Source organism: Athene noctua, chromosome 4, assembly GCF_965140245.1.
Source record: "Athene noctua chromosome 4, bAthNoc1.hap1.1, whole genome shotgun sequence".
Classification (NCBI taxonomy): Eukaryota; Metazoa; Chordata; class Aves; order Strigiformes; family Strigidae; genus Athene; species Athene noctua.
Window position 1 is genome coordinate 45,783,615 of NC_134040.1, and position 19,382 is coordinate 45,802,996.

A 19,382-nucleotide genomic window follows, 5' to 3' on the forward strand; every position below is an offset into this window, starting at 1 on the left:
TGTTAGCAAATGGGCAGGTGGAACAACTGCAGATGTGTTCTTAGAAATGGGAGGATTATTAAAATTGTTTGAAAGATTTCTTACTACTTTCACTGTGTCTGTGTCTGCATGCATGTAGATAAATGTTCTTCATGCAGGTGCTGCTGGTGGAGGGAGAGACTTAAATTCCTTTGTGGTTTCTGGAGAACTTCCACCCATTTCACTGAAAATGCTGCCCTGAGGAACTACTACAGTGTGGAAATATCTGGATTAATTAGCACTCTGAATACCTGACTAGTAGCATTTGTTTGGCTGGAAAAGCCAAACAAATTAGCCTTGGAGGAGAAATGAGTTTGAGCTGTGTGGCTTTGGTGCCAGCCCAAATTAAGTTTCTTTCAATGCAGATGCAACAAAGAGCACTCAATCATTGGGATTCCTTAGTACTTCTTCCACTAATCTTTTTATGAACCAGAAGTACACAAATGGGAAAGAACGAGGATGTTTTTAGACACAGCTATAAAATAAGCCCCAGATGCACGTAAGGGAACTGCAGAGATGATGAGGATCCAGCAGTGTTGATAAGAGCTTGGTGGTTGGGATTCATGCACTTGATCTGGGTTAACCAAGTAATTAGTTCTGGTTGCTGTTCTCCCAGATTTACCATGTGGTGGAAAATGTGTCACGTATGATCTAATTGACAGGTGTCTGATTTGGTTCTTTAATGAGTAAGTTTGAGACTTTACTTTTGGCTGGGATAGGTGTCTTATTTATTTATTTTTATATGGCAAACCATTAATAGGTATGTGCTTTCATTTATGAAGTTCTCTTTCTTTTAGAATAAGGTTGCCCTAAACAGTGATGTATTGGAGGTTTACCCCAGTGGTTTTATCCTTTCTAAGTGGAGACATGAGTGTGGAAAGGTCTTTTACTTTTCCTTGTGTCGAGAGTTTCAGTACATGATTTGTTTTGCATTTAAACTGAGGTAAATTAAAGGTCTCTGCAATTTACCAGAGGCATATGGAAAACAGCAACTTCTAGATGTATGCAGAAGTTAGGGTGGCATGCTGATAGATATCTGGACTGCAGAATATATCTTGGAAAAAAAAAAAAAAAGCATAATTTGTTCTTGTTTCCAAAGGCTGCTGTTGAGATAAGGATGGAAGAGTGGTGTGTCCTTGAAAGCAGCAGCTGTATCAAGTCTATTGAATTAAATAGGGTTCACTCTTGTATGACAGTATCTTGAGTAATATATAACAGACCTTCTAAAGCTTGAGGAATACTACATCCCTGTTGACAGTTTAAATTAGTCTTAGTATATTACAAAAATTAAAAATCATTATCTTGTCCTTGTGCTAGGAAGCTTGTTACAAAATATATGGCTAGATGTAGTGTAAAGAAGTTTCAGTTAACTTTTCTGGATGTTAATAAGATAAGCTTTAAGATTTATGATAGAACTTGGAAGTGCTCATTGCGTAAAAATGAGTCCCCTTTGACACTTTGGGTAGTACCTAAAGCAGTTAGTTCACATATGGCAAAAAAAAAGCAGCAGTTGTTAGCTTATGTATCTATTTGGAAGCTTGTTTATTCATTATGGAGAAGGTTTTGGAGCTTGTTCTTATGTAGTTTGTCCTCTTATGCAGCATCTGGGCTGTATCTTTGGCCTTCTGTGGATCTGTGTATCTACACTGATTTAAACCAGCAGAGGGTTTTGATCTAGTGGTTTAAAGTGCATTTTACAGATGTGCCTGCTAACTTGATAGTGAAGATAACTGACCAGGGTTGAAAGCCTGTTTATGAAGGCTGTGAATCTTAAAGGCAGAGAGAGAGTAACGCTATGTAGACATGCTTTGAAAGCTGAGATATAATTCATGCAGCCAACAGGTGATAGTGCTGAAGATGAATTGGTTATTTAATTTTTATATTTTTCTAATACTCAAATGTTTCACTTTCAAACTCCAAAGTTCTGGTCAGGCAGAGTATAGCAGGAGAAGAGGACTTTAAAACCACCTTCACCTTGGTCTAGGCTACAGTCCATATTGGAAAGGCCTCACAGGTGAGGTAGGGGAACACATTTTCAGAATACCAAAATACAAGGACACTTTATCCATGCAGCCACACTGCGAAAGAAGTCTTAGAAAGGCTGTTCTAGCATTGTGCTCCCTGAAGAATGGAGCGTTCCATAGTTGAGGACTAATATTAGTTCAGGGTCCCATACGTGTCTCTAAGTTTTACTTTTTCTGATTTAATTAATTGGTCATTACTTCTACTTACTGTTTGAAACAGGAAGGGGAAAATATTTTCTATCTGGCCGTGGAAGATATTGAAACAGACACAGAACTTCTGATTGGGTACTTGGACAGTGACATGGAAGAAGAGGAGGAAGAAGAAGAGGAAGTCACTGTTATCCAAGAAGATGAAGATGGTGGCAACAATAAAGAAGTGCAACCAGCTGGTGAAAAAATTGCAGGTGAGTGTAATATGTAAAAAATAGGATAACCTGAGAGCTTAAAAGTAGTAACAAAGAAAGAGAACACTAACTGTACAGGATTGGAGAACTGGAAGCCTCCCCAGGTTTAGTCTGAGCTCTTGGTATGATTTTTATCACTTTATTTTGGTTTGAGTTAAGGTTCTTTTCTTTGCTTACTAAGAAACATCCAGTCCTGTGAATGAGTGAGCCTTGATATTATGAGAAGTTATCATTAGTTTTTGAACTAAAGATGGATTTCATTTCACCTGACATATAGTTTTATGAAAGATAAGTTTTTGCTCTAAGAGCAGTAGCTTCCCTTAGATGGGAAAGAAATAAACCTTTTTATAAAACTGTTCAGACAATCCTAAGGTAAGATATCTAAGAAAAGGTAGGTGACCTGAGCTGTCTGGTGAATTCTCAGCATCTTTATCAAAGTAGAGACAATCTGAGTAACTAATTTAGGCTAAGAGCCTAAGTTACACCCAACTTAATACTTTGCATCCATTTTCAATAATGCTGGTGGTAATCCACGCAAGATAGGCTGTATATAATCCATTCAGAGACAATGTCTTCTGTGAATTTTATGATGCCATTTTGCATAATCTGTTTCTGGCAGAGAGTCTCTCTTAATATAACCCAAATATTCCCTGAAAACTATTCCTTTACTGTTTTTTGCCTCCAATCATGCAGATCCCCTCACCTGTAAAGAGGACCATGCATGCCCAAACTGTGAATCCAGTTTTGCTAGCCAGGAGATTCTAGCTGAACATCTTCAGACTTTGCACCAAAAACCCAGTGAGGAAAAGGAATTTAAGTGCCGAAACTGTGGAAAGAAATTCCCTGTTAAACAAGCTCTTCAAAGACAGTGAGTAGAAAGTGTTTTTTCGGGAGTCATTTAAATCAATTTCATTCAATCATTTATTTCTCTTGATTTAATCACAATTTAAGATGTAATTTATATGCTTATGTATTTGTGCCCTTATCCTTTATGTTAATCTTATAATATGTTAATTTCTTGTATTTGTTGGAGACTTCAATTTGAATTGCAAAAATGTTGCTAATTTTTTACATTTTAAAATCATAGACTGTAGACCAGGTCAGAGCTGCTCTTTGGTAAAAAGATGTTCGTTTTCATCAATGGACTATTTAGTTGTTTAGGGGATCTAATTTTTAAGTTGTGGGTGTTGTTACAGAACTAAAATAAGATTTAAAAGAAAGTAAATGGTGACCTAAAAGGACAAAAAGAAGGAAAAACAATGCTTCATATTTGCTTAATTAAATATTTGTGTGATGGAAAAAACCACACAAATAGAAACATGAAAGATGTGAGACTTAAGAGCACATCTTTACTGTCCTTGATAGTGTAAACAGGCAGTTTTGTCATGAAAGTCATATACCTTACAATTACACTTTTGTGCAAAAACACAACTGTTTTTGTCTTTTGTTGTTCATGTATTTTTTGCATGCAATTAAATAGAGATATTACTTTTTATTATACATTTAATTACAGATAGTACATTGGATGCTTAAATGATTATGGATAGTACATTTAATCTAACTCTCTCGTATTGGAAAGAAACAGACTTATTCCACAGAATGCACTTAAGGCAGCTCTTGTAGTAAATGGATCTTTCACTGAATAATGTGAACATTCCTAGAAATGGCAGCTCTATATGAGCTCTGTATTCTTTTATGGAAGGAAATAAAATTAAGTTGCAGAGAAATATTTGGTGGAGGCAATTCTATATTTTGTCTTGAATTTAGACTCGTTTCTTCTAGTTAATACTGGAAGTTGGATTTGTGTTGTATAGCTAGTTAAGTAAATTTTTACGTCATGCAAAGTAAGGTTAATCTGTGTGAGGATATAGCAGTGTGATCCTGACTCTTGCTGTTTATGTATTTGATTTGTCCCACTAAATTCCAGGAGAATTCACACATGAAATAGATTACTCACCCGCTTAAAGATCTGTAGAGCTGTATATATGGTTTTAGCTACTGCAAGCCTGTGTAAATTATAGAATGTTCCCCTCATATTTTTTTAAATTATTTTTTTATTTTTCTTTAGTGTACTTCAGTGCACAGAGAATATCAGCCCAGGAGACTCTTCAAGAAGTTTTCAGTGCTCTGTTTGCAATACTTCCTTCAGCTCAGAATCGAGGTTTTGTGTCTGAGTTACTGGACTGCTGTCATATCATTGCTGGCCTCCCTTTGCATGTTAGCTTTCAAGCTTGTTAGTTTCTGTGAATCCTAACAGTGAAAGAAGTCAAATGCTTTCATTCCTATTTGCTGTAAGTAATGCATGAGGTGGCCTTGGAACTCTGCAGTGCAGCATGCGTTAAGCTCAGAGTACTTGCTGTGTGTCTGGTTTATGTAGATACTGCTTTATGTGTTGCTTTTTTTTTTTTTTTTTTTTTGTTCTTTTTTTACTGGTTGTCCCATATAGTTATGAACAGCACAAGGAGGCATGCAGAGGGGATGCCAGATTCATATGCAAGGCAGATAGCTGCGGGAAGAGGTTCAAGAGTAAGGATGCCCTGAAGAAACATAAAGAAAATGTTCACAGTGGTAAGAGTTTAATGTTTCTTTGGAAAAACCCTCTAACATGTTCCTAGCCTTAAATTTGCAAATCAGAGTAAACACTGTCTTTGGTTTCTTTTTTAATGGATTCATCAGTATCATAAAGAAAATTAAGAAGTAATTAATTGCAAGAGTAACTATTCCTCCTCCCATAGGGAGAAATTACTGTATACCAGATGAATCGTTAGTCTACTGCAGAAAATGTAATAGGAATCTGGGGAACTTTAAACTAGGCAAATATTAGAGCAAAACATTTCAGTAGTGAGGAATCAACCACTGGCAAAAACTGCTACAGGAAGTGGTGAGTTCTTGATCTTCTGGTATTTTCAGGACACAATGGAATGTCTTTCTGGAAGACATGCTTCACAAACGATTAGGCTTGATGAGGGTATTGCATAAAATTCTATAGCCTCTTTCGTGCAGGAAGCCAGACCAGACAATCCACTAGTCCAGTTAGGCCCTAGTGTTTTTATATCTGTGCACTGTGAATCAATAGTTTTCAATCAAACTTGGTTTTCATGAAAGGGCAGAATGCTGCTCTCAGGTCCACAATGCAGATCTCAGTTCTGGCATTCTGCTCTCTCTGCATGTTCCCTCTCAATGTCAATGGAAGAGCAGTATGTGTGGGGACAGCAGAATACCAGAGTGCAAAGAAAACAGTCTTTAGTTCATGATGACAGCACTGAGATGCTTTGTAAGATTTTCATTACATGAAATCTCTTCTGCCAGACTCTTACAGCGTACAGAAACCCTTCCATAACCATTCTTACAAAAGACTTTATATATATATATATTTTTTTTTTTTTAATTTTTTATCCAGGAGCATTGTTGTGTTTAGGCTTAGTTTTGGTCAGTTATGTAGTGCTATACAAATTCCACAATTCTCTTGAATGATCACTCCAGACATGACTGAGAGCAGATGCCTGGAGGATATTTTTGCTCTGCCTGCACAATGAGCAGAGCTTTTGTTTTACCACTTGGGAGTCATAGAAATCACAACCAGTGTTAGTGCAGGAAGGAAAATAACCTACTGTTGAGGGATACTTCTAGAATTTCTTCCTGCCTTATGTTACCTGGAGGCAAGGGAAAGTAGAAAGAATTTACGTGTTGCTTGTTATGCAAAGCTGTGAACAGATAGGCACTATCACCTTTCTCTCCTCTGAAAAGGTCTCATTAATGTCCTTGTAAATTGAAGTGCTAAGTGTATATCTGTATTTATGTGTATGTCGATATATAGAATATTTATGGTAAGTTTTATAACAGCAAATGCATATCTGAGATGAAGTACTTTTTCATACCACAAATTTAAGTATTGAACCAGTTGATTGACAGGGACATTTTAGTAAGAAGAGTCAACATAATATGAATTCTTTAGAGCAGCAAGGGCAGGAAAGATAGAGGATGCTGAGAGTCTGAAAAATTATGCCGGAAGCCATCTAATGAGTTTGTTTATGATCCATACTTCCTCTGTGTTTGACTAAGCAGTACTCCCCTCTTCTTTTGTTCTGTGTCCGTTCTTTTTAGTGTTCAATGTAATATGAACGTTTTTTTACATAAGCTGGGAAATACCTTGCATGGGCATGTAATTACAAACAAACAGGTTTGTGGTGGCCTTGTCTTGTAATAAAATAACTTTGTGGGTTATTAACATGAATTTCAAAAGATAAATAATAGATTAACCCAATTAAATGCTCTGTCACTTTTTAAAGCAACTGTGAAAAGGGAAGGAAAATACATCTGGTAAGTGACCTGTAGTTTGTTTTGTAATTTAGATTTTAGATAAGATTTGAACTCATCATCTGCTGCTAATACAATTTCTCTGTCTTGTTCAGTTAAAGACTATGAATGGTATATTATTTTATATAGTAGAACACTTAACACTTTCTCAATAAAGAAAAATGGGAAATGGTGGTTTTGACTTCAGTTTGGGATCTTTTTTGTCATTGCTGCACTAACACCTGTATTGACTTCTGGAAGAAATCAACTGTTCAGATGTAAAGTGAGTTGTTCTTAGTTGTGAATTGTGCTTTTCATATTGGATTGGTGATGTGTGATAACATCTATTTGAAAGATTTTTTCTTTATTGTTCTAGTTTTCTTGATTTACATTCCATCAGTAACTGGTTTGTTGGACACCCACAGAGAACTCCTGATATAGAACACTTTAAAAATGGGATACAAATGTAAAAATCTTATGTCAGTCAAATGACCTGTGAAAAGTCACAGACTCAGTGGAAATATTTAGATTCTTTCTTAGCACTTCCTTTTTAAAATGTTCATGGTATTTTGTTTCTGTTTCAGGAAATTCTAGGAAGAAGCTGATGTGTTCAGTGTGCAACAAGAAATGTTCCTCAGCAACAAATCTCCAAGAGCATCGAAAGGTCAGTAAGATGAAGGTTAACCCACAGCAGGCTTCAACTTCACTAAGATATGAGACTGTGGCGCTTAGGTCACTTGAAAGCTGCTGGTATGCAAACCTTTGGGTAATCTCTTTCATGGTTACAAAATCAGTGTATTTTATTGTGAGTATTTATTTCTGTAACCACAATTAATTAAACCAAAAATCTTCCTCAACTTTTAATGCATCTTTTACCAAATACAAAGATGTTTGTCTTGGATCATTTATGCGTTCCAACATTAAGTCAAAGTTGCTTGCCATTCTTCAGCATTCTTAAACTCTAAGCTGAATGTAGAAGTATGTTACGTAATGATAGGATCCATGCAGACCATAAAATAGGTTCACGAGCCTTCAATTTTTGTACAAAAAGCAGTCAATCATTATTACTTTGTGACATACCAGTAAGTGTGTTATTTGTAGTTTAGTTATGCAGTAGTAAAAAAATTTCTTCTTCAAAACCAGATTTTTAATGTTGTCTTTTGTTTATGCACATAATCTTTTATAACCAGAACAGGAAGGGTTAACAGTTTGAAAAGCATCTATTGGAAATAAGAGGGTTCATATAGAAATACAGATGGACTATGAATATGAGATTCTGAATCCATTTTACCCAAAGGAAGTCCCTGCAAGATTAATTTGATAAATCACTAAAACCCAGGAGATTCTGTTTTTACAAAAAGCTACATTGTATTGTTTATCAGATTAACTGTAAGTCTCTAATAATGCCATGGTTATAACCTGAATCCATTGAGGATATAGATTATATCAATTAAAATATGTTGTTACAAAGGAAATGGTGGGGCCCCTCTTTTTTAATTTGTTTTTCTCCTTGCTTGTATTAATATCCCCTGCATTTCTTGTCTAATAGGGCTATACCTTGTTACTCCTCACATCAAATCGTCGTATGCCTTGCCACATGTAATGACAGTTTTTACACATCAGTTCACCTTATGTTGGCCCTGAAAATGCAACGTATCATGGCTAGTATGTCCATTTTATTCAAATGTTTGTTTTGTTTCAGTAGTTGTAATTCTGTGCAGGCACTATGACACACACTAACAAGCTTTTCAAGTAGCATTGATGGTAGATTGGTTGAGCACTTACTCATTTTAAGAATCATCGTGAAGATTTTGTGCATAAAACTTTATTTCCTCTTCTTGATTGGCTCCTCTTTTAAGCCATCCGGAAGACAGATATTCTGGAACAGATCGATATCAGATTGTGAATGAGACTGAATGTAGGCCTCGTGCCTTCTTTTTGCTTGAATTACTTTGGTTTTGTAAGAAGTAAGGCGGGATCCAAAAATTGCCAGAAATATTTAGACAGGGGGTAAAGCCAGTAAGAAAATAATAGGTGAAACAGGGAAGAAAAGAGCCTTTTTTTCCCCATCCATTTCCTGCCAATGTAAAGGAATAAAGATAAAGTATAGGAGGTAACAGAAAATAAGCCCAAACAGGAAGAGAGAAATCTGACACACACAGAGAAAGAAGGTGAAGAGGGTCACTATACAGAAGATTGAGATCTGTTTATTCTTTGAAGACATGGTCATTCAGATCAGTATCTTTCATGTCATCTTTGATTTAAACCCATTTTTAGCTTTGTGCATCTTGTGGATAGCTTGTGCCAGAAATGTCTAAACATAAAGCCCTTCTTAGCCATGCACAGTTAACTTTGTTGTCATCATCTTCTGTTCCTTAGTCTTACCTTCTTGTTTTCCAGACTGTTGCTTGTATCGTGCTAATTTTTAGTGGCATGGCTTTTTTTTTTTTTTTTTTTTTTAAAGTTTATCTCAATAAGTTCAAGGAAATGTAGGGCTGGAAGAGACGTCAGGAGGTTTTCTACCCCCTTCTATTTTGCAGAGGCGAGTAAGAATGTACCTAAATCATCCTGGATATGTGCTGTCTCATCTCCTGAAAAGTTCCACTAAAGAAAATTCTATCACCTCAATAGATGTCTCTGTATTCTTACTTTCAGCTTTAGTACTATCAACTTTTCTGAATGTGTTCATTAGTCCTGTGTTTGTGTCTTCTGATGTTCCACTTAAATATTTTTCTTTACTGCAAATGGAGTTAGTCGCTCTTTGTCTTATCTAAGAGAGTGCCAAGAAAAATTCATGACTGTTGTCTTTGTAACAATTAGTATATTGCAAAGTTGTTATGAACTCTATTTGCAATTCCTAGGCTGTACAAACCACTCAGCTTTTTCTTTTAGTAAGCTTTTTCTCCCTGTGGATTTTCTCCTTTTTACCTATATGCTTCTTGAAGTCGTATGCCCAAACAAGAAACAGGGCTGCTTAGTTGAGCCCTTGGTCATGCCAAGTATAGTGGAATGACTGTCCTGAGTTTATGAATACACAGAATATGTTTATTAATGCGCCTCAAAATGACAGCGCTTTCTAACAACAGCATCAACCTTGTTATTCGTATTTTGTTTGGAATTCATTAATGTTTTCTTTAGTGGTGCTATGTAAACTGTTGGTTGTGTAACATTTATGCATTTGATTTCTTCTTCATTAAATATTGAGTGTTTTGGAGTTTCATTCACAGTGTGGAAATAATTTTGGATTCTGATCTTGTCTTCCTTAGTGATTACAGTCCTACCCGGAATAGTCTCATCTACATTTTTTATTTTGTATTTGATTTTCAAAACTATTTACCATAATATAGCCCTTCTCCTGCATGATGCCTGCAAAACTTTAACAATGGTTATGATGTTGATGCACTGATACTATTGCTTTTTGTGGTGATCAGTATTTTTTTCTTTTCCATTCTGTCTATATCCTCCAATATAAAAGTGACATCTGTCTATTTGTAGTAGTCCATGATTTGGGCTGCTAAACTATATGGTAGTATTAAAAAATAAAATTCCCAGCAAACGCAGTTCAGGAAGTGCTGTACAGGAGCTTACAGAAGACTGGGTAATAGAATGAAAAGGTTTGTTGTAAAATCTCCTTTCTGCAGGTTTGTGATGTCTACTGCCAAAGCTAATGAAACACCATCTGAATTATATTCTGATACTAAGTTCTGAAGTTTAAGTAAAATGCAAAATTCAGTCATTCAAAGATTATAATGAGCAAGCAAGCAAGGGCAGTATTGTCTTCATTGACGCAGATCCTTGCTAAGGGGTTCCTTTTGTACCTTTGAATGTAAGTGTCATGTTTTGGATGTGAATTGCTCACAGGAACTGTGTGCATGTGAATAGCACAGGCCTCTCCACTGTGGCTCTACTGTAAGTGGAAGGGGCAGAAAAATTCAAACAAATCCCAGCATTGCGGGTCTCTTTTCCAAGGATGATGCAGTTAGAATTGATAACGTTACACTTGCAGTACTTGTACGCAGACTGGCAGGGGTGATGTCTCTGGCTGTACAGCTGTGGGGTGAATTTCTGTCTCTTGTTGTAGGCAGATGTTTTTAATGGTAAAGTAGCAAATTCTTCTGTTAAGAAAGAAGATTAAGGACACCTTTGAGTGTAAAGTGAGTAAAGCTTTTCTGACTTTGGAAAAGGTCATAAAACAAATATAAGATTGTGCCTTACTGGTGAGACTAGTTTGTGCTGTTGCCCTTCTGGACTTCTTAGCAGATTTCTCATATGAATCTGTAAGATTCCATTAAGAGGCATGCTGTAGCACAGTTTGCTGGAGAGAAAATGTCAGAGCCAAAAAGGATCCTACTTATTGTTTGTTCTAGGAGATTGAGAGTGTTTTATTGTTTATGAAAAGGTCTTGATTCTTCTTAACTTTCTTTGTTGTAGAGCTAGACTTCCTGCAAAATTATGGTGAAGAGAGTCACTCTTAAACATTATCTGTGATTTCTCCTCCACCTTTTTTCACCTGCCAGTTCCAAGCATCTCTGTGTTGGGTTTTTTTTTGCCCATTTTTGTTCAACACTGGGCAGTATTTTGTTCTACTGTGCAATCTTTATTTTTCACAATCACTGTGAAAGCCATAGAAAGATAGAGGAACACAAATTTTGGACACCACTTTGAAGTCGTTAATAACATGTAATCATTTCAGTTGGATGCAATATTTTCATATCCTTGCTCTCTCAAAGCACTGCCTTCCAACAGACAGAGTCTCATCCAGTTCTTGGAGTGGTAGATTGAAATTCAGATTAGGTTTTGGAAAAGCTGGTCATGGATTACTTGTATCTTTAAAGTTTTAGCTCACTGTCACCCCCGAAACTCTTTTGAATGACCTTTTGTTTTTCAGTAAACCTCATGAAAATTCTAAGATCATCAGTCCTGTAAGTGAAAAAGTATATTTATCTGAGCATATATTAATCTTGTTCAGATACTTGCTGTTTTGTATGGCACTTAGCAAGTTGTTATCTGAAGGTGTAGCTCTTCAAATGCATATGAAACAATTCTAAGTATGTTCTGACTTTAATGTAACAGAGGTTTATGTTGATAGCTGTTACAGCCCCTTAATGAGACTAATTTTGTTATATGAATAAATCATTGCATGAGCACTTGTCTGTGGTATTGCAGCCTGTATATTGATAAAGCATGTTACTTGACAAGTTTTCTTAAAATGAAAGTCCCTTTGAATATAATTATTCATAAAAATATTTTCTATGTTTTATTACTGTTGTTTTACCATATAATTGTGCACTTTTCTAAAGAACTGATTAGAGTGCCAGCTATAGAGTATACACTTGATAGCTACAGCTATTTAACGCACATGAACACAAGTCTGATTCTTTTCTAAAGAATTGATTAAGGAGTATCAGCTATAGAATATATATTTGATAGCTGTAGCTTTTTAATGCACATGCACAGAAGCATCTATTTTGATGCAAATGTGTTCAATGAGAGTGTTTATTAAACAGTGCTCATAAGTTGAAATCAGACATTTATATAGTGTTAAAGCGCAGTCTGGGTTCTGATGGATTAAATATTACGTTTAAGAATACCTTACAAGTTAATTAAATAATTGTGTCAGGGGAGATTCTAATAGCAGTTGGTTGCAGAATTATGGAAATGTCAGTCAGCAATCTAAGTGAAAGTTTAGATCTTTTGGGAAAGGGTAGAGTAGTAGATTCTGTGTGCATATAATAGAAATTAAATTGAAATGCAGCTGGGTAAACAGAGTATTTAGAATGAATGATCTTCCTTTGAGCTTATCACCTGACTCTGTCTGAACTTTTCATTAAGCATCACTGTCCAAAGCGTTCAGGTTTGCAGAGATTGTAGGAAATGGCATAGCTGCTTTTTAGTTTATTAAATTATTTAATTTGCCCTAAAGTTAGTTTTTGAGTAGCAGCATAAAAACAGGGTGAGGCAGAATACTTACAGAAAATCTCATCTCTACTTTTTTTTTTCCTTGTTTGCTTGTTTGTTTTAAGTGGAAGTCTTAGTTGAACTTCTTTATTGTGCTGTCTGCAAATGTTTTTTATATTGTGTTGAACCTTTGATATTTTTATTTTTAGCTGCTAGATTCTCCTACAGAAAATGTATAAAGTTCTCCAAAAAAGCTTTATCAAATGTTATCTCTGCCTGGAAGTTTTGTTGTCTAAGGCTGCAGTTCAAAAAATTTGAAATGTGTGTTCAGTTGCAGTTCAGCTGGGTTGAGGGGAGGCTGCTGATTGCAAATATAATACAGAGTGGAAGGTGAATGGTAATCTTGACAGGTGGAGAACTGTATATGTGTTGTAATTTTGGGGAGCAATAAATAACATAGGAGGGTTTTTTTTTAATTGACTATCAGAAATTCTAGCTCTCAACTGCCTCTTCTATTTTTCCAACACTTAGTCTTTGATGACGTTACGTGCTGTGATGTTGAAAATCCTGCTAATGCTTACTGCTTTTACAGTTTAAGAGACACTGCTGCCCCTCTGCTGTCTGGTCTCTAAAAGCCTCTAAGAGAAACAATCCTGAAAGAGTTTGATAGTACTTGTTTTTTAAAATTCTTACAGCGGTTATGAAGTAGTTACTGTGTTATTTTTACTTCTGTCTTATTGACTAGAAGGAAATGTTCTGAAAAGGTATTTTTCTTTTTTTTTCCCCAATGCTTTCATAACAATGATGTTTTAAATAGGTCTGATACTGGAAATTTGCATAACCTGTGTTTCTTAATATAGTTTTAGTGATAATTTTTTGTTTTGAATTATGATTATTTATTTTGTGAGAGATACTGTTGTGCACAAAGGGAGTAGCAAGGGGGAAATCACAGAATATTCATGGGTATTACTATAGCTACTGACTAAGAAATAATTACAGTCTGTTAGAGCATTTCTGTATATGTAAGATGTGTGATCTTGTTTGAGACACATATTTAATTATCATTAAACACTCATTTTGCAGGTCCATGAGATCTTTGAGTGTCAGGAATGTGACAAGAAATTTATTTCGGCTAACCAGCTAAAACGCCATATGATAACTCATTCAGGTAATGTACAAAAATAACACAAACCTGTGCATGTGTATTTAAGGTATACTGAGTTTTACCTCAACTAGTTTCTTATGGAAGTCTTGATGTATTCTGTGTTGTCCTGAGCTGTTCAAGCAAATCTCAGGTTCCAAGGAAACCATCCGAGCTATGCTTTCTAAGCCTTTCCAAAATCCAAGTGTAATGCTGTAGCTGTCTTCTTACTGCTGCTTTGTAAAGCTATTTTTTCATACTAGCTGAGGTAGATGATGTTAGTTAGCTGGGATGGGGCAAAAGATTGCTACTTAGCTTGTAGTGGAGGTGAAGAACTGGCGCTTGAAATTTCATGTTGAAGAGGATGGGAGCTGAGGTATGCTGCCATACAGAAATCTGTGATAAAAAGGGAAACCTTCATTCATATATATATATATATATATATGTATGTGTATTAGTGGACTTGTGCACATAGTTTCCAGTCAGAGGAGAGCAGCTCATACTCCATACTGTTTCATAGACCACACACAAATGTTTCATTGTGCTTGTCGTCTGCCAGAACAGGTCGCTGTGAGCAGGGAGTGGCCTCTCCATAGGTTTGGCAGTATGACACAAATTGGCTGTGCCAGAATTTCTGATCACTGCAAGCTAGCGTTTCTGTGTCTTTCACCAGTGATTAGAAACATCAACCAACACGATGGAAACACAAACATTGTTCTGTCAAATACATTAGCATTTAAAAAATGCAGGTTTTTACAGCTGCACAGGCTTATAATTGAACTATTTTCTTGGTATCAGTCCACACCAAAAGCTCATTTCTTGTAACATAATCTATATCTTAGAGGCTCCTAGCTTTCTTTTTACACTTTTGGATGAGCATTAATGTAGTTAAGTTGCAGTCACCAGTTGAAGCATAAAGGCTTTTTGCATAGAAACTTTTGGTTTTGGAAGCTAATATGTATATTGTTAATTAAGTTTTAAAACATTTAAACTGTCATGCCCTCTTTCACATTTGTAATCTGGAAACAGAGTTTTCCTCTTTGAAGTTATTCTCTTTTGATTTAAGCTAATTAATCAGAATTTAGTTTTAGCAATGATTATTGCAAAGAATGTGCCAATTTCTTGAGATACACCATGGCTCATCTTTTGTGAAGTGACTTAACTGTCTAACATAAAGGGCATTAGATGTCTTTCTAATTGGTTTAATCTTAATTGGGTTGACTTAATTGCAAAAATCTCTCTGAGGAGATGACTGTCTCTGCCTTTCATCTTCTCCCCCTGTATAAACAGGAGATTAAATGTCCCCCACTCATTTTCTGCAGAAAAACGCCCCTACACCTGCGAGGTTTGCAATAAGTCCTTCAAACGACTTGATCAAGTGACTGCACACAAAATAATACACAGTGAAGATAAACCTTATAAATGCAAGCTTTGTGGAAAGGGATTTGCCCACAGAAATGTTTACAAGAATCACAAGAAGGTAAAGCACTCTGCTGTTGTTGTTTACAGGTCTGCCAGCCTCAGATTTGCAGATTTTTTTTTTCCTTTTAAGTGGTTCATCATTAAGCTCTGGCATGCTTATAAACATGGGATTAAAGTACTGGAGAATGTATTTTTTAGTGTTTGTTATATTCAAAATCTCAAAATACTAAATGAAATCTAGTTAGAAAATAAAAATGAAATAAGAAGAAGGAAATCACAGTTGCTTGGTTAAAAGCATCAAAAAAGTCCCCATTTTGACTTTTCTGATTATTAAGTTTTTTAAAATGTTAGGTTATCAAGTTAAAAATGCAACTGATCTAAAATGTCTTCAATTTTTTTGTTTTTAAGAAATACCATATTTTAATAAAACTAAATATATTCCTGTTGCAGTCATTGATGGACTTAGCAGCAGATGCTTTCAAACTGTGCTGGATTTGCACTGGGTAGCATTCACACATTAAAACAACATTAGAAGAAACATTACCTGAAAAATAGGCTTATGAAGGGATGCTCCACTTCTGTTGATTTAAGCTCAAATCTGCTTGGCCTAATTTCTGTAATGCCTGTCATTATTTTTAACCTGAGGTTACATTTTTAGTAAGGCTATATCCATGACTGCTGTTTCAGAATTACGAGAGTCTAAAAAAGAAAAAAACCAAACCCAACCTGTCTGGTTTTATGCCCAGTATTTGGAATCCTTTGCTCTTTTTTTTTTTTTTTTCCCTTAAATTTTTAAAATACTACTCCTTTCTTTCCCTCTTTTGATGAAACTGATATACCCATACTTACAAGTCTTTTGCAGTTTGGCTCATGTTATATGCCATCTGGGAATTTGGCACAGGATCTTTGCACCATCTCTTGCACTTTCAGCCATAAATCATGTAAGAGTAATAATAATGCCTTTTGCAGGATGAAATGGTGATGGCTTTCTAAAACAGAAAGCATTCAGAAGCCTGCTGAAGGACAAGATTAGCTCCCATCTATGCTGTGGTTGTATTTTATGTTTTAGACTGTATTAAGAAAATGGAGCAGAATCTCACAAATTATATCTATTCTAAGGAAAATGTATAAAATGCTATCTGGAAGGATACTTCTATATCTTAAGTGAATACTTTTTACATGTTTCCTTATCTTAATTTGCAGTTGATGACTGGTAGGGTGTTTGGGCTGAAAACGGCCTTCAGGATTAAATATAAATGAGTAAACACTTTGACCCAATTCTGTGTTTAAAGCAGCAGCACCACTAGCATAAACAAGTATTAGAAGCTCCACTTAATGGGAAAAATATTAAAATTTAGACAGATTTAGTGAGTACCTAATTTTGACAGAATTCCTTAAAGCATGTTGGAATACTTACTTCCTGAACCTGTTTGCACATAGTACTGGCTCTAAATCAACCCTGTCCTATAATGAAAGAAACTTACTCCTGTGTTTACATAAAGTTTACCCAAACAGCTGTGAATATTCACCCATCTCCATTTAGGTCTCTAATTTCACTTGCTAAATGAAGAGATGAGTATGAGAGACAAGAGACTGACATATCTGTCCTGAATTGCTTTTTTAGACATGCCTCTTTTCATTGGGTAAATAAGGAGAGGGTAGTAGATAATGGAGGGGAGTATGGGTGTGTATACACAAAACCATTTGTAAGGAGTAAGTCAAGGATGGTAGTTTGGAACACCAAAGTAGTTGTGCCATGATTTTGGGAGGGCTGCTCAAACCACGACACAGGGAAAGAGGATGATAGTTCTTTTGCTTGTTCACAGGAATGTCAATCCACTGACTGTGGAAATGTAAATCTTTATTGTGGAAATGTAAATCTTTATTGTGTATCATATTTCTGTGTATTTCTTCAGCTCAGGTTTTTAATGATTCTTCAGGTGTGTATTCCTTTAAGATGTCCTCTGAGGTTTGGTTTTCTTTTGGAGGAAGAAAATTTGGACTCCGAATAATTTCACAGTGATTTTACTGTGCTAGTAGTGGGGAACTTAGAAACCTGCAGTAGGGATGATGGGTATAGTAGTTAAAAACACTTAAATCAACAGCATTTAACATAAAACATGTTTTAAAGTTTGATAGCAATGTGCTTGAAAAAAACTGTTTGGGTTTTACAGCAGAGCTAGATAGGGTTTTTTATGAGAAACAGGATACATAAGCATTTTGTGCCTTTGAATTCTTGTTTTGTGTTTTAGATAGAAACGTGTTGCTGTTTTTCCTGTTTTTCCTTTATGGGCTCTTTTAATCTGATTTTGTGTTGAAGTATCAGAATAAAAATGGCTCCCACAACATGTGCTCTTAATCGTCTTTCAAATGTGGGTGAATGTTGGGTCATTTCAAAAGTGCAGAAGGAGATCAGTTCCTCACATTTCACAGGATTTTGCTGGGGGATACAGTGGAGTTGCCTAGAGTGTATCTGCTCTGTTCCGTGGAGCATTGTACTGTGAACCCTAGCAGCGCTCATTATGCCCTTACAGCTACAGATCTGACAGCAGGAACTGTTAGTTTTCCTGTGGTACCCCTTTGATGTGCTGCTTCTGCATACAAGTACTGCTACACTGCTCTGTGTAGGTGCATGTGCAAGCTTGCTTTGTCACTTGCTTGGAGATGTCAGCGCTGCAAAGTGTTACGTGATGTGGAACTAGCTCAGATGTCTTTTGAAAAAGCTCAGACTATGTGACTAAGTGATCATATGAAGACTATCTTTCCAGTTTTGTGACAAGGGAAGAGAGTAGTATCTGAAATTCAGCCAAAGGTACTATTGGATTGTGTGTGCTACAGACAAAAGTTGTCACCGTTCATGCAGGTTAGGCTGGATGAAGGCGCATGTTCTGTGCCATGTAATGCAGATTACTTCCATGCAGGAGAAAGCAAAGTTTTTGTTCCATCTGCTCCTTTGTTGCTATGCATAAAGGATGAGTTCAGAGAATAAAATACAAGGATATGACAGTGGGCAGAAATAGGTCAGCAGACATAGGATTTTAAAGGGTTTATGGTTAATCCACAGTTATTTGGTCCTGGGAAGCATAATGAATGGAAGCAACTGTATTCCCTCAGTTTCTCTGTAGGGAATAAGTAGCCTTGGGCTGTTTTAAGCCTCCTCAAATGCTACGGTATGAAAGACTGCCATGAAATATTCCATAAGAACCCATCCTCGGTTGCTTTGACTGTCCACTGCTCTGACTGAATGGAAGCCATCTCTGATACGGAATCTATCAGTAGGACAATAAAAGGACAGTATTAGAACTAATACGCTTGTCGGAGGGCGGATCTCTCCTCATTAAGATTTGAATGGCTTTTTGTAATAGACCATTCACAAAAGGGGCAGATGATCTGTGTACCCTCGCATGTGGGCAGGCTGAGTTAGGTGTTTTTCTTTGTAGTGAAGATGTGCAGATGAACACTTGTATCAAAAGACTAGGAGAACTGTCAAGGAGATGCTAAGAAATAATTCTGTACAAATCACTGTGCTCTTGAGAACTATCACTCAAGTGGTGAGTGTTCTAAACCAGGGCATTTTAAAAATAAACAACATGAATTTTGCGCTCGTGAAAGGTGCCAGATTGACAGCTCTAGAGACTGAACCCTTCTATTTATCCACAGAACAGGTACAGCACAGACAGCAGCACTGCGAGCTTCCCCACAGTGTCTCATCAATATGTCTCAACCCTGTTCTGGAGGAACCACCTATTGAGGTGAGAAGGTAGTTCAGTCTCTTCATGTCCTGTCAATCCTTGGCCTGACTGCTGAGTCTGCCAAGCAGGGTGTCAACTAATGCAAACTGTGATGTAAACCTGTAGAAGCTGGACTGAAACATTCAGCAGATTTTATGTAATGGGTGATAATATTCCACACATCTGATGGTGCTCCAGTTGCCTTTTTGCTCTAAGTGATGTAGGCTGAGATCAAGGATTTGTCTTTGAATCCAAGGCCTCTGCATACCGCTGCAAGTACTCTAATGTTTTGATACTGTTGTGTATGTAAGAGGACATTTGTGCTAAAATCCATCTAGGTTCAAAGCCCTCAGTCTACATCTAAATAATTTTGCTGACTCCCCACAGTCTTCTTTTTTTTTCTTTTTTTTCTGTAGTTTAAGGGATAGCTATAAATGTTGTATGGTAT

At 36.3% G+C, this 19,382-nt stretch overlaps 1 protein-coding gene across 3 annotated transcripts in view; it reads left to right on the forward strand.

Annotated features, from left to right (window-relative positions):
- PRDM5 (PR/SET domain 5) overlaps positions 1 to 19,382 on the forward strand; it is an 89,028-nt gene that overhangs the window by 24,987 nt on the left and 44,659 nt on the right. For 2 of the 3 annotated variants that reach the window (XM_074903906.1, XM_074903907.1), the window contains exons 4-9: positions 2,263 to 2,446; positions 3,140 to 3,314; positions 4,893 to 5,014; positions 7,327 to 7,406; positions 13,724 to 13,808; positions 15,104 to 15,261. In XM_074903906.1, coding sequence (XP_074760007.1) covers positions 2,263 to 2,446; positions 3,140 to 3,314; positions 4,893 to 5,014; positions 7,327 to 7,406; positions 13,724 to 13,808; positions 15,104 to 15,261 — 804 coding nt within the window. Of the gene's footprint in view, positions 1 to 2,262; positions 2,447 to 3,139; positions 3,315 to 4,514; positions 4,608 to 4,892; positions 5,015 to 7,326; positions 7,407 to 13,723; positions 13,809 to 15,103; positions 15,262 to 19,382 lie in introns of all 3 variants that reach the window. The other variant, XM_074903905.1, reaches the window with a different exon arrangement.